This window comes from Callospermophilus lateralis, chromosome 3, assembly GCF_048772815.1.
Source record: "Callospermophilus lateralis isolate mCalLat2 chromosome 3, mCalLat2.hap1, whole genome shotgun sequence".
NCBI classification, from domain to species: Eukaryota; Metazoa; Chordata; class Mammalia; order Rodentia; family Sciuridae; genus Callospermophilus; species Callospermophilus lateralis.
In genome coordinates, this window is record NC_135307.1 from 161,097,655 (window position 1) to 161,110,081 (window position 12,427).

At 38.7% G+C, this 12,427-nt stretch overlaps 2 protein-coding genes across 2 annotated transcripts in view; both read left to right on the forward strand.

The window, feature by feature from the left end:
* The window catches only part of Sel1l2 (SEL1L2 adaptor subunit of SYVN1 ubiquitin ligase), a 62,696-nt gene extending 57,943 nt beyond the window's left edge, over positions 1–4,753 (forward strand). Inside the window, exons 17-18 of the mRNA XM_076848944.2 lie at positions 3,912–4,040; positions 4,634–4,753. Coding sequence (XP_076705059.2) covers positions 3,912–4,040; positions 4,634–4,753 — 249 coding nt within the window. The remainder of the gene's footprint in view (positions 1–3,911; positions 4,041–4,633) is intronic.
* Positions 4,754–11,725: 6,972 nt separating this feature from the next.
* Positions 11,726–12,059, forward strand: LOC143394330 (large ribosomal subunit protein eL42-like). The gene has a single exon (XM_076848945.2). It carries the CDS (start codon positions 11,739–11,741, stop codon positions 12,057–12,059), a length of 321 nt encoding a protein of 106 aa, XP_076705060.1. The 5' UTR covers positions 11,726–11,738.
* The last annotated feature ends 368 nt before the right edge of the window (positions 12,060–12,427 follow it).

Below are 12,427 nucleotides of genomic sequence, written 5' to 3' on the forward strand. Positions count from 1 at the left end.
AAAAAGTTTGGTGTGTAGCTTTATTTATTATAGGAAAAAACTTACAAAAAACCCAAAATGCTCTGAAGTAGATGACATGTTATATAAATTATTGTACAGTGTTATGTCTTCTATACCTGGTGCTTAAGTGAGAGGCAAGAAACTGACTATTGGTATTTCAATCCTAGATCCACTACTTAAAATTCAGAGGAATTCGGGCAAATTCCTTAATCTCTTGACCTCTCTGTGCCTCAATATCTTCATCTTCAAAATGTTACCTGTTCAACTGGTTGTAGGTGTGCATACCTATAATCCCAGCTACTCATGAGGTTGAGGCAGGAGAATTGCAAGATCAAGATCAGCCTTAGCAATTTAGCAAGACCATGACTCAAAATAAGAGTTGAGGGGGCTGGGGTTGTGGCTCAGTAGTAGAGTGCTCGCCTAGCACACGTGAGGCACTGGGTTCAAACCTCAGCACCACATAAAAATGAAATAAAGATATCTTGTCCACCTACAACTAAAAAATAAATATCTAAAAAATAAATAAGAGTTGGGATGTAGCTCAGTGTTAGAAGTGTCCCTAGCTCTATCATTGTACCCAGTTCAATCCCTAGTACCCAAAGAATAAAGAAAGAAAAGGAAAAGAAAATTACCATCTGCCCTATAAAATCACCATGATGATTAAATGACAGTGAAGACCAGCACTCAGTATTAAATATTAGTCATTATTATAGTATTGTATGCAATTACTGAAAATTATTTTATAAAAAATTTTAAAACATGGTATAGTGTTTACAATATTGTTGGGCTAAAAAAGCAGAAGACAAAGTATTAGCTGGGCATGGTGGCATACCCTTGTAATCCCAGCAACTTGGGAAGCTGAGGCAGGAGGATCACAAGTTCAAAGCCAGTCTCAGCAAGAGCAAGGCACTAAGAAACTCAGTGAGACCCTGTCTCTAAATAAAAGACAAAATAGGGCTGGGGATGTGGCTCAGTGGTTGAATGCCACTGAGTTCAATCTCTAGTACCCCCCACCCAAAATTTATGCAGAGTAAAAAAATAATCCTGAAATTAAAAGATGTATATATGAATATGTATGTATATGTATATATATATATATATGTGTGTGTGTGTGTGTGTGTGTGTGTGTATGTATATATATATGCCTATATATACAGGAAACTGTTATGGTATATTCATAATCATCAATTTTTGATAACATACAAAAAATTGGGCCTGGAGAACCCCTCCATAGTGAAAATGAACAATTTTCATAAACCAGCTCTTTATTGCTGGAGAATTCTCTATCTTTGAATTTTAAGAAGTTATTTTGAACATTTGAACATTAAGCATATTGATGCACACTTGACATTTTAGTTAGAAACAGGTTATTTAAGAAGAGTCTGAAGATTGGTTTACATAACCTCTTAAATAGCTAAATGTAAAGCAAAATAGATTCAAATATATCACAGACAGGTTAAATCTAAGTGGATTCGATATGCTGTGGACTTCCCATTTACTAGATGCTGGCCACCTTCAAAACACAAATTAAGAGAAGATTTTTTTTGTTTCAATAACTTGGATTTTTAATAAACAGGGTCAAAGAATGAGAAGTCTTTCCTGTAGTTTAGCAATAAAAAATTATTTTGTCAAAGTTCTAGATTATCCTGAAACAAACAGGAATTTCTTTCTTTGGGAATTTTAAAGAAAGATGTTCACATCCTACTCTAACATGCTGCAAACATTGGGGTCCTCAGAAAGTACTAAGTTCATCCCACTTTAAGGATACTTCTTGCTTTTTAAAATTTTTATTTTTTTTAAGTTGCAGATGGACACAATACCTTCATTTTATTTATTTATTTTTATGTGGTGCTGAGGATCGAACCCAGTGCCTCACACATGCTAGGCAAGTACTTTGCCACTGAGCTACAACCTCAGCCCACTCCTTGCTTTTTTATATTATGAAGTGAGTGAGTGAATGGTGATGTTTGTGTCTCAAGAAATAATTTAATAATCATTAATTTAAAAATGAATGCATGACATTTTGACAAAAGCTGCCTTTCCCTGAACCTTGCATTTGAGTCAATATGCCTTTCACATGTGGGGCTGCCACAGCTGTTATAATCTGCAGGCATCTGTCATATGAACACTCACCAAAGATGCTGGAATTAGACACACACATATTAAGAGTTTTTACGACATCTATTTTCTCTGTTGCCAGGAAGATTTGCTCTAAACAATCTCCTGAATTTTAAGTATTTTAAACAAGAACATTCCTCTTTCTCTAACATATCTATTTACCAGACCTCAAAGCTTTGGAAAATTTTAAGAAATGATAAGCAGAACACAGCAGAGAGAAGGCACTGCTCAAGAAACAGGTTTAGCAAAGGTCCATAGGTATATGACTATTGAAGCCTAGGTGATGGAACAGGAAAGATAAAAAAGACATTTGAATGGCAATTTCTGAAGAACCTTTCCTCTTCTTCCCTTTCTTTTGAAAATAATCCATGGGCACCCAAGCACAACATAATTCTGGGACACGGCCAGGATACTTTAACCTTTAAAATAAAAGCTTCTTACCTTTTCATTACTGTTTGAGCAAACAAAATAAACCGCAGTAGTTAGAAAATTTTTAAAAATATGTATCTGCTATGCCATAATTTAATGAAAAAAAAAAGTCCCTGAAAATACAGTAGTGTATCATGTGAGGAATCAAATGCCAACTTGAAGGCCAAAAGTATTAACTCATTTATTCAGTAAGTATTATTGAAGCCCTGCTATGTAGTAGATAGTTTATTAAGCACTGGGAATTAGGGATGAACAGGTCTTTCAAGGACCTGGAAATAGACAAATAAATAAACAAATTCTATAATTTCAGGTATAATAAGTACTACGACAATAATTACATATAATTAATGATTATTACTTATTATTTATATTTGTATTTGTTTTAGGGAAATTTACTCTTAGTATCTAGTGTTCTCTGTCCCTTCCATTAGAATTACACGTATGAGCTGTTCTAGGGGTATCCAAGAAGGCATTTGGAGATTGTGCAAGTTTTTACAGCTGCTGTAACAAATTATCACTAATTTAATGGTTTAACACAAAACACATTTATTATCTCATGGATTTTGTAGGTCAAAAGTCCAGGAAGCTTGATTGGGTTCTCTACTTATGGTCTCATGTGATTAAAATCACAGGCTATGTTTTTTCCTGGAGGCTGTGGGGAAGAATTTGCCTTCAAGTTCATTCAGGTAGTTGGCTGATCTAGTCTCCTTGAAGTTGTATGACAGAAGTCCCAACGTCCTTGCTGGCTGCTTGAATTCCTTCTCATTCTGCTCAATGTGGCCTTTTCTAGAAATGGCAAGTTGAGACCTTATTTCTTGTGCCATATCTCTGAATTTCTTCTACTATCAGTACTTCTATAACTCTGTTTAAAGGTTTATACAATGAACCAGTATTACAGGATTACACTTCTGTAATCCCAGTGGCTCAGGAGGCTGGAACAAGAGGATCACAAGTTCAAGGACAGCCTTGGCAATTTAGTGAGGCCTTAAGCAACTTGGCGAGACCCTGTCTCAAAAGGACTAGGGATGTGGCTCAGTGGTTAATTGCCCCCGGGTTCAATCCCTGATACCAAAAATAAAATAAATAAATAAATAAATTAAAAAGATTTATACAATGACATAGGGTCTACCTAAGTAATCCAGGATACTCTATTTTAGGGTCTGTAACCTTAATTGCATTTGCAAATTCCACTTAGTCATATCGCATAACATGATTTATTCACAGGCTTTAGGGATGAGATCATGGATATCTTTGTGGGTGCAATCTGCCTACCAAATATAAATTATATTTCTAAGAATGGTTTCTGTCTATTCATTGTTTAAGAATATGTACCTAATGAGGATGGGCTGTTCTTCTGTTTCTAGGACATTCACTTGGCCAGGAGATTATATGACATGGCTGCTCAGACAAGTCCAGATGCTCACATACCTGTGTTCTTTGCCCTCATGAAACTGGAAACTATGCATTTGCTCCGAGATATCCTGTTTTTTAATGTAAGTTTGTCTCAAATAGGTCCTGAATTTCTAAATGCAAACTCCAGTGAGCAACTCTTAGGGACAAAGTGCTAAGGCTCATGGAAAGAGTATTTTTTTGGACTAGAATTTCTTTGATAAGTAGAATTCAAAGTCTTATACTTACCCTGCCAAGCAATTCTGCTGTTATATTGAATATGTGTTGACACTGCATAGTACAACCAATGTATTCACTTGGCAGATATTCTTTCCAGCATATACTATGTTCAAAGCCTTAAGCAAAGTAACATGTGCTATATATACTTGTTCAAAACATAGCTCTTGCCATCAAAATCTGAGACTGGTAAGCAGATGGCAGGTGGCAAGTGGTACCACAAAGAACTATAATTGCAAAAAGTAGAAATGAAATTTTATAAATCTTAGAGATTATTCAAAGGTGTTAGTTAAGTCCCATGTGAGAGTCATAGCCAGCAAAGATCATATCTTCCAAGACTTAAGCAAGCAGGGGAACAGATGCAGGGGGCAGGGTGATGGTGGTAGGTTTGGGAGGACATAATGGTTCTGAGTGAAGTGGGAGCTGTGGTTTGTTTTGACTAAATGTTTCTTGCCAGCAGTTTACTTTGAGATGGAAATGGATGAAATTGGACAACGTGCTTGGACCATACTGGGATTTATTTGTGATTGGTCTAATTGTTGTCATGCTGATCTTCTTGATTAAAAACCGGCATAGGTAGGATCTGGATCATAGGAAAACCTGCTCATGGTTTCACGCCAAGCTATCTTCACTAAATAAAGAATTTCCTCATCCAAATCAAGAGCCTGCTGATTTCCCACACAGACCTGTGATGGAAAGTGGACAAGGCCTGAGACCCATCCTAGAGAAACAACTTCAGACTTCCTGTTTAGTTGAGGGGGCCACGTGGGGGAATTCTGGGGACTGGTCACAGCCTAAGACCTTGCTACAAACTTGTCATCTTGATGATCTAGTCCTGAGTTAGGAATAAAGAGCACCATCTTCATGGTAATTGTAATAAAAGTGGTTTCCTCACAAAGTTATCCTCTCCTTTCAAGATGGATTTCTTGGCTCCTACAGACATACTGAGGTGAGGAGAAGGGGGAGTTCAGGGAAGACTGGAATACAGGTAACCCAGAAGATAATAAGAACGATGATTTCAAATTGCAGCCCTAATGAGCAGCAGCACTTCTCATGGCATGTTGTGCATGGAAAGAAAGGAGTGTGGCTGACCTGACCCCTCACCAAGGGGCTTTCTACCAAAGTTCCCTTAGTTGTTGGGTGATGAACAAAGCCACTTGGTGGTCTATATAGCACCATACCTCCTCCCCACTCCTCAGTGGAACCCTGTTCTCCCTGGAGAATCTCTCCTGGAGCCCCCACATAGGAAGATGATACCAGCCTCCTGGGAAAGAAATAGAAAGTCTAGATTCTCTGGCTCTTCTAATAGGCAAAACAGGGGCCCAGGGCTAGGGAGTGGTTCATGAGTAAGCAGAGAGAATACAAGAGGCCCAGGACTTATGTCCAGGGCCAGGACTGAACTCCAGCTCCACACCTCTCTAGCTATTTGCCCTCCCATGTCTCTATTTTCTGATCTGCAAAATGGGAAGAATAATACCTTAGAAAGCTAGTATGAGTGTTAAATGAATTAATATATGCAAAGTGAGTAAAACAGGGCCTGGCACCTAGAATAACTTCCGTAAGTGGTAGCTTTGAATATGCTTTAAAAACTCAGGGCAAATCAGAATTCAGAAGGGAGCTGAACTGATAATCTGTGTAGCTTCTGTTCTTTTCTATTAGTCCTCCAGCCAAAATACTGGGTGCTTTGGTAGGAAGAGACTCTGCTTAACTACTTGAAAATCCAACTTAGAAGCAAAAAGAGTTAATTTTTTAAAAATGATGTGAGGAACAGCACAAGATGGTGAGAGAACCTGGAATAACCTGGAGGAATGTTCAGGCTTTGAAAGCAGGGAGGGATTAAGATATTTAAGTTCATTAAAATGTCCATTTCTGTGCCTCTTCTCTGGTGCCACCAACTGTAGTTGTTCCTACCACCATGGGGGAAGTTTCAAGATGACTGACACGGGAGAAGAATCTCCTGCCATATTTCCTGGTTATTGCAAAATACCACCTTGTATTGTTTCCCACATGGTTTAGCAGAGAGAGCACACTGACCCACAGCAAATGTAGAGTTTCCAGAGAAAAGTAACAACATCCAGCTTCTGTCTTCACCACAGCAGGCAAATCAAACTAAGCCAATGACTCCTGAGCAAGCTGAGGCTACCTTCATGTCCAGAGAACAGGGAGACTTGTTTCCTTACAAGAGTTGTGGGGCCACTGCAGGCCTGGTTCCACAAACCAACCAACCAAAGTAGATTATTGCCTCAGTCCCACAGAGGCTTCTGTGACTTGGCATGTGAGTTAGACCAAGTAATTGACAGATTATACATAGATCAAAGGAAGAGGGATGGTTACTGAGAGAAGGAAAGGGCCTCACTTTAGATAGCTTCACATACATGTCAAATCTAAGTGATGTGATTTCCTTAGTTTAGGTTCCCCTAGAAGCTGACCGTGGGAGATTTGATTGTAAGCAGTCTATTTAGGAAGGATCTCAAGAAATACACATAGGAAAAACAGAGTGATTATCAAGAAGGTTACCACTGCAGGTCAATGGAGCTCTACCTTACTGGAGATCTCTGAGTAGTCTGGGTAGAAAATGAGACTCATAATTATCTCACCCAAGGGATAAAACAGGCATTTATTTACAACTCCTAGAAGTGTTTGGTTGACAAGTACTTTTTGGGGGTGGGGATTAATTATCACTTCCAACCTGCCATATAGACAGGTGGAACCATCAGAGGAAGCCCTTGCTCAAACTGATGCAGGTGCTCACAGTTAGTGCTTTGCCTCCCAATAACAATGGGAAGGGCTGAGGGACTGGGGCAGGGCACCATCACAGTGTTCTAGGGCCGTTTTTGGGACCCTATTCACAGTTCACTGACAATCTACAGAGTACTCACTCTAAGAGCTATGCCAAGAATTTGGAAAACAAATATGAGCTCTGTGCAATCCTTGTCTCAGGAAGTTTGCAATATGTGGTGTAGAAGAAAGAATACCCTATTATTATGGCATCACATGTGCCAAGCTTTCCCGCCCCCCCAGGGTTACCTCGCTTTATCCTTCTAGACACAATGAGGTGGGATTCTTCCTCCTGTTTTATAGACACGTAGTATAATGATCTGATATATTTCTTCAGATAGTCTAACCATTAGCAGAGGATATTTAAAAGCAGAATTATAGTATTGTGATACCAGTTGATGAACAGTTTTTTGCCTTTGGAAAAAATGCAAATACCAATTTAGTAAATGGGTTGGCAAATGTAAGCCATGTATCAAAAGAACTAAATGCTGTAAGAAGGCTGCAGTTTGCTGGCTTCAGCCTGGAACTCTGAGTGGTTGGGAGTGTGGGGAATGGTCAGTTCTGCTCTACTTCCTCCTGCTTTCCCACCCTACATGTCTCTGGCTCCTTCATGGTTGAAGGGAAGGGGTGGTGGGAGGTTTAAGCGACAAGAAGGATTTTACTAAACTGGCACAGACGTCATCCTGTGAAGGGGCCTGCTGAGCATGGAAGTTCACTCCTGTGGAGCACTTCTGTGATGTTCTTGGAGATTTCCTACTGGGAACCTTCTGGGATTTCCCAGAAGCAGAGGCTGAAGCAAGAATTTGAATACTGATAGCTCATTTGAAAGGTGATTCCAGGACTCATTATTATTTGAAAATTATTTGAGCTTCAGTCCAAATCAACGCTGAAAGAATTCTAGTTTATTGCCCAGATTTCTGGGCTGAGAAGCAGTGAATTGCTCCAACCCTAGATATACCAGGAACAATGCTGTGGCCTCCATATTTTAGATATCCAGCTTGCCAGTTTTCTTCTCAGGTAAATAAGAATATTGGATGAGTTTACAATTCCATCACCATAAAACAAACAACATGCATATATGCACCTTCAGAACTAAGAAGGGACTATCTACCGGTAGATTGGAAATAAAAATCTGCTTAAACCTAAATAATTGATGTTTGTGTACCAGCTAAAACCCTGTGTGTAAGTTTGTAATGGGTTCATAAAAATAGTCTTTGCCAACTAAATATTATAGTCACACAGAAAAATCTGAGGCACCAGAAAGGGAATTCAATTTTTTTTTTAATTTAGAGGTAATGGTTATCAAAAAAGTGAGGTAAGGAAGAAGAGGCAGATGGAAGGAAGGAAAGAAGAAGACAGGAAGGGACAAAGGGAGAGCCTTGGATGTCACAATGAATTTTACTCAATGAGGGGTTAGAGTTTTTCCCACTTCTGTCTTCCCTTCACTTCAGAAGGGAAAAGTCAGAATGCTATAGTGTTATGTTTTTATATGATTAAAATAGAAAAAGTATTCACCTCCTCTAAGACACAGCCTTTTTATAAGAAAAGGTACCAATCCACAGCAAAAATAAATGTGCCATTCTAACAATAGTTTGTTATTAACAAGAAAAAAAATCATAAAACTAAAAATAGTGATTCCTCTAAGAGCAATAGTCATGTGCTGATTATGCATTTCCAGAGATACACTATACCTGAAGTTTTAAAATTTCTCAATTCCTAAGCCCCAACAGCTTTTCTTCTCAAGCTCTGCTTCTGGGGAAATCTACTGAAGAGTATTATATTTTCCAGATAAGGACATCTTGGTTCAGACTGCAGATCAGCAATTTACCTAAGGTCACATTGCCAGTTAGCAGATTTAGGATTCAAACTTGGAACCAACCCCCAAACTAGTATTCTTTCATTTTATCCTCCCCCAAAACTATTAACTTATTATTGTCAAAAATAGCTGTCATTGTCATATCTTTTAACTTTTCCATTAAAAGTATTATAGTGACAAAAATTAGAATTTATAGCCTTCTTTTGGAAAATCTTTTTAAATAATATTTCGAAGCATGATAGAGAAAACATACAAAACATAAAAGATATCATTTTGTCATGTAGTTCATTAATGAGCAGAATGAAATGTGAAATATTGTGATCAATCAATACTATTGACTAATACTATTTATTGAAATTGTCCTGTAAGCTACACAGACTTTCCTCCCATTTTCTTCCTTCTTGCGACTCTATGTAAATGTGCTTTTCAGATACAGCTCTCTCTCCAGATGGATGGTGTCTGTGGCAGTTATCATCAATGTTCTACCCTTGTGCCCTCAGCACAGTTCTGAAATAACTGACTTCTTCTATGAGGGAGTCCCCTTGCAATCTTTGGCTTCCTACCTCCAGTACCTGCCTTCCTTCAGGTGAGGAGGCCCTCTGGCTGCAGGATCACTGTTGGCCACAAAAAAAGCAGACCATAAGTGCCATGGAGTATACACTCCCGGGAGCAACCCTCAACCAGGGAGAGACAGGGATTCCCTAATTTCCTTGCTCCTCAGTGGGCTAATTGACAGAATGTATTCAGTAAAGCTTCTCAGGAGGTTCCCAGCAGATTGAGCCCCAGTTGTCCACTGCAGAAAGCTGCTCACTAACACACAGTTAATGGCTTTCTTCCCTCCCACTTTCCCACTACTTTGCATTCCAAATAAATTCCCTATCCAAATAAACTAACTTGCACTCAAATCCTTATCTCAGGGTGTGGTTTGGGGGGAACTCAAACCAAAAGTTTAAGGAAAGATCATGTTAAACATACAGAGGACACAGAAATAATAACCAAGTTGGGAGTAACAGCTTATAACCCACATATCAAACTACCATAGAGAAAACCTGACTAACATACAAAAACATGAAAATCATCATTAATTTTGTCATGTAAATCATTAACAGCTCAGAATGAAATGTGAACTCTTGATTATACACGAGGTGATTGATTTGTTCAACATTGTATCTTCAGCACCCAACACTGTACCTGTACATAATTGGCTTCAAACATTTTTTTTTTTTTTTTTTTTTTGAGGGGGTGGGTCTGGAATCAGGGATTGAACCCAGGGCTTCATGCATGCAAAGCAAGCACTTTACCACCAACCTACATTCAGCCCTAGTCTCAAACACTTTTTAAATGGATAAATGAATGAATAAAACAGTGAACTAATAGATAAGGGTTCATTGTTCTCTCCTAACATGAAGATGACAAATTGTCCTAATTAATGCCAAAGAAAGGGACTGGATTATAAAAGAGAAATATGAACGAAACAGAAAACAAACTGCTTTCCTCTATTCTCACAGAACACTCTTGATATCAAATGTGTGGAAGGTTTTCCCACATTAACAAATTCTCCAACTCTCTGGACGCTAATTGGGTGTCCAGGTCTGACACTAGTGCTTGGAATTAGTTAACTTTAGATCCCACAAGTTGAATATCTCAGTCCCAAAGACTGCTCCCCACTTCTGATGCCATCAGAGGTAGTAGATCCTCAGGTTATCCACTTCTGTCCAATGTGGACAGAAATCAGGGGTTTGCACAAACCTCCCTCCACCCACTATAAAGGCTCACAAAACTCAGAGAAACATTCGTTTTAAAAGGATATTATTATTAGGGCTGGAGATGTGGCTGAAGCGGTAGCGCGCTCGCCTGGCATGCGTGCGGCCTAGGTTCGACCCTCAGCACCACATACAAACAAAGATGTTATGTCCGCTGAAAACTAAAAAATAAATATTAAAAAATTCTCTCTCTCTCTTTTAAAAAAAGGATATTATTAAAGGATTAGAGAAGGGGTATAGGGCAAGATCTGGTAGGGTTCTTAACGCAAGAGCTTCTGTACCCTTGAAGTTTTCTTGTTTGTCTCCACCCTTCCAGGATGTGGATGTGTTCACAATCCAAAAGATCTCTAAACTCAATCTTTTAGGGATTTATATGGAAGCTTTACCACAGAGGTGTGATTATTAACATAATTGCTAGCCCCTCTGCTCTTCCTGGAAGATGGGGGTGACACTTAAAAGTTTCCAGATTCTACTCATGACTGGGTCTTTCTGGCAACCAGCACCCATCCTAAAGCTATCCAAGAAGCCCTTTAAGAACCACCTCATTGGAAAAAATACACTCCTATCACCCAGGAAATTCCAAGGGGTTTAGAAGACCCATATCAGGAACCAGACCAAATAGTAGAACAAAAAGTGCTTCTAGCACCTCTATCACTTAGGAGATTACAAAGGTCTTAGAAGTCCTGTGCCAGGAACTGGGAATGAAAACCAAATATGTATTTCTTATTACACAACAATATCACATAAAATGAAGTAATTTAAACCATCATCTGTAAGAGTTGAATAAATGGAAACATATCTTTTGAGTTTGAAAAGGAAAATGCCAAAATACAGAGAGGTTATTTTTTTCTAAATTATATGTACATTTGCTATAGTTTGCATGTGGTTTGTTCTGCAGGGTAAATGTGTTGGAAACTTGGTTCCCAATGTGGCAGTATTAATTGATGGTGGAATTTTTAAGAGGTGGGGTCTCGTGGAAGGGAATTAGATGGTGAGGGTATCACTCTTGGAAGAGATTAATGTAGCTCCCTTGACCCTAGTCGGTTCCTATGAGTGGATTGTTACAAAAACAGCAAGTCTGGCCCCTGAATCTTTCTGGCTTCATATCTTGCCATATGATTGCTCTTGCATGCCCTTCTATCATTGTGATGGAATCTGTCAAGAAGCCCTCACTCCTTTTTTTCCTTGCCGATAACACTGTCGCAAACATGGTGAACGTTCCTAAGACTCGCCGGACGTTCTGTAAGAAATGTGGCAAACACCAACCCCATAAAGTGACACAGTACAAGAAGGGCAAGGATTCTCTGTATGCACAGGGAAAGCGGCGGTATGACAGGAAACAGAGTGGTTATGGTGGGCAGACCAAGCCAATTTTCAGGAAAAAGGCTAAAACTATAAAGAAGATTGTGCTGAGGCTCGAGTGTGTTGAGCCTAACTGCAGATCTAAAAGAATGCTGGCTATTAAGAGATGCAAGGATTTTGAACTGGGAGGAGATAAGAAGAGAAAGGGCCAAGTGATCCAGTTCTAAGCTTCATCATTTGTTTTGTTATGAAGATAATAAAATGCTGAGGTTATCTTCGCTTTAAAAAAAAAAAAAAAAAAAGAAGCCCTCACTAGAGCTGAGCAGAAGCTGGTGCCACAGATTATTTAAGTGTGACTTAAATAATCCTCTACTCTTTGCAAAAATTACCCAGACTTAATATTTTTTTTTTATTATAACAACATGAAATGGACTAAGACAACATTATTAATAAAAATACCAGAATACTTTTAAGACTATGCTGTTGCTTCCAAAATTTGTAAGGAAAAATAGATTACTAGTAAGGACAGTCCTGGCAAAGGAGATAATGTGGGAAAAATAGATAAATAAGCCAGTAAAATATGAAGGTATGATAA

Coding starts and splice junctions, on each gene's coding strand:
- LOC143394330 (XM_076848945.2), top strand. CDS start 11,739: ATGGTGAACGTTCCTAAGACTCGCCGGACGTTCTGTAAGAAATGTGGC.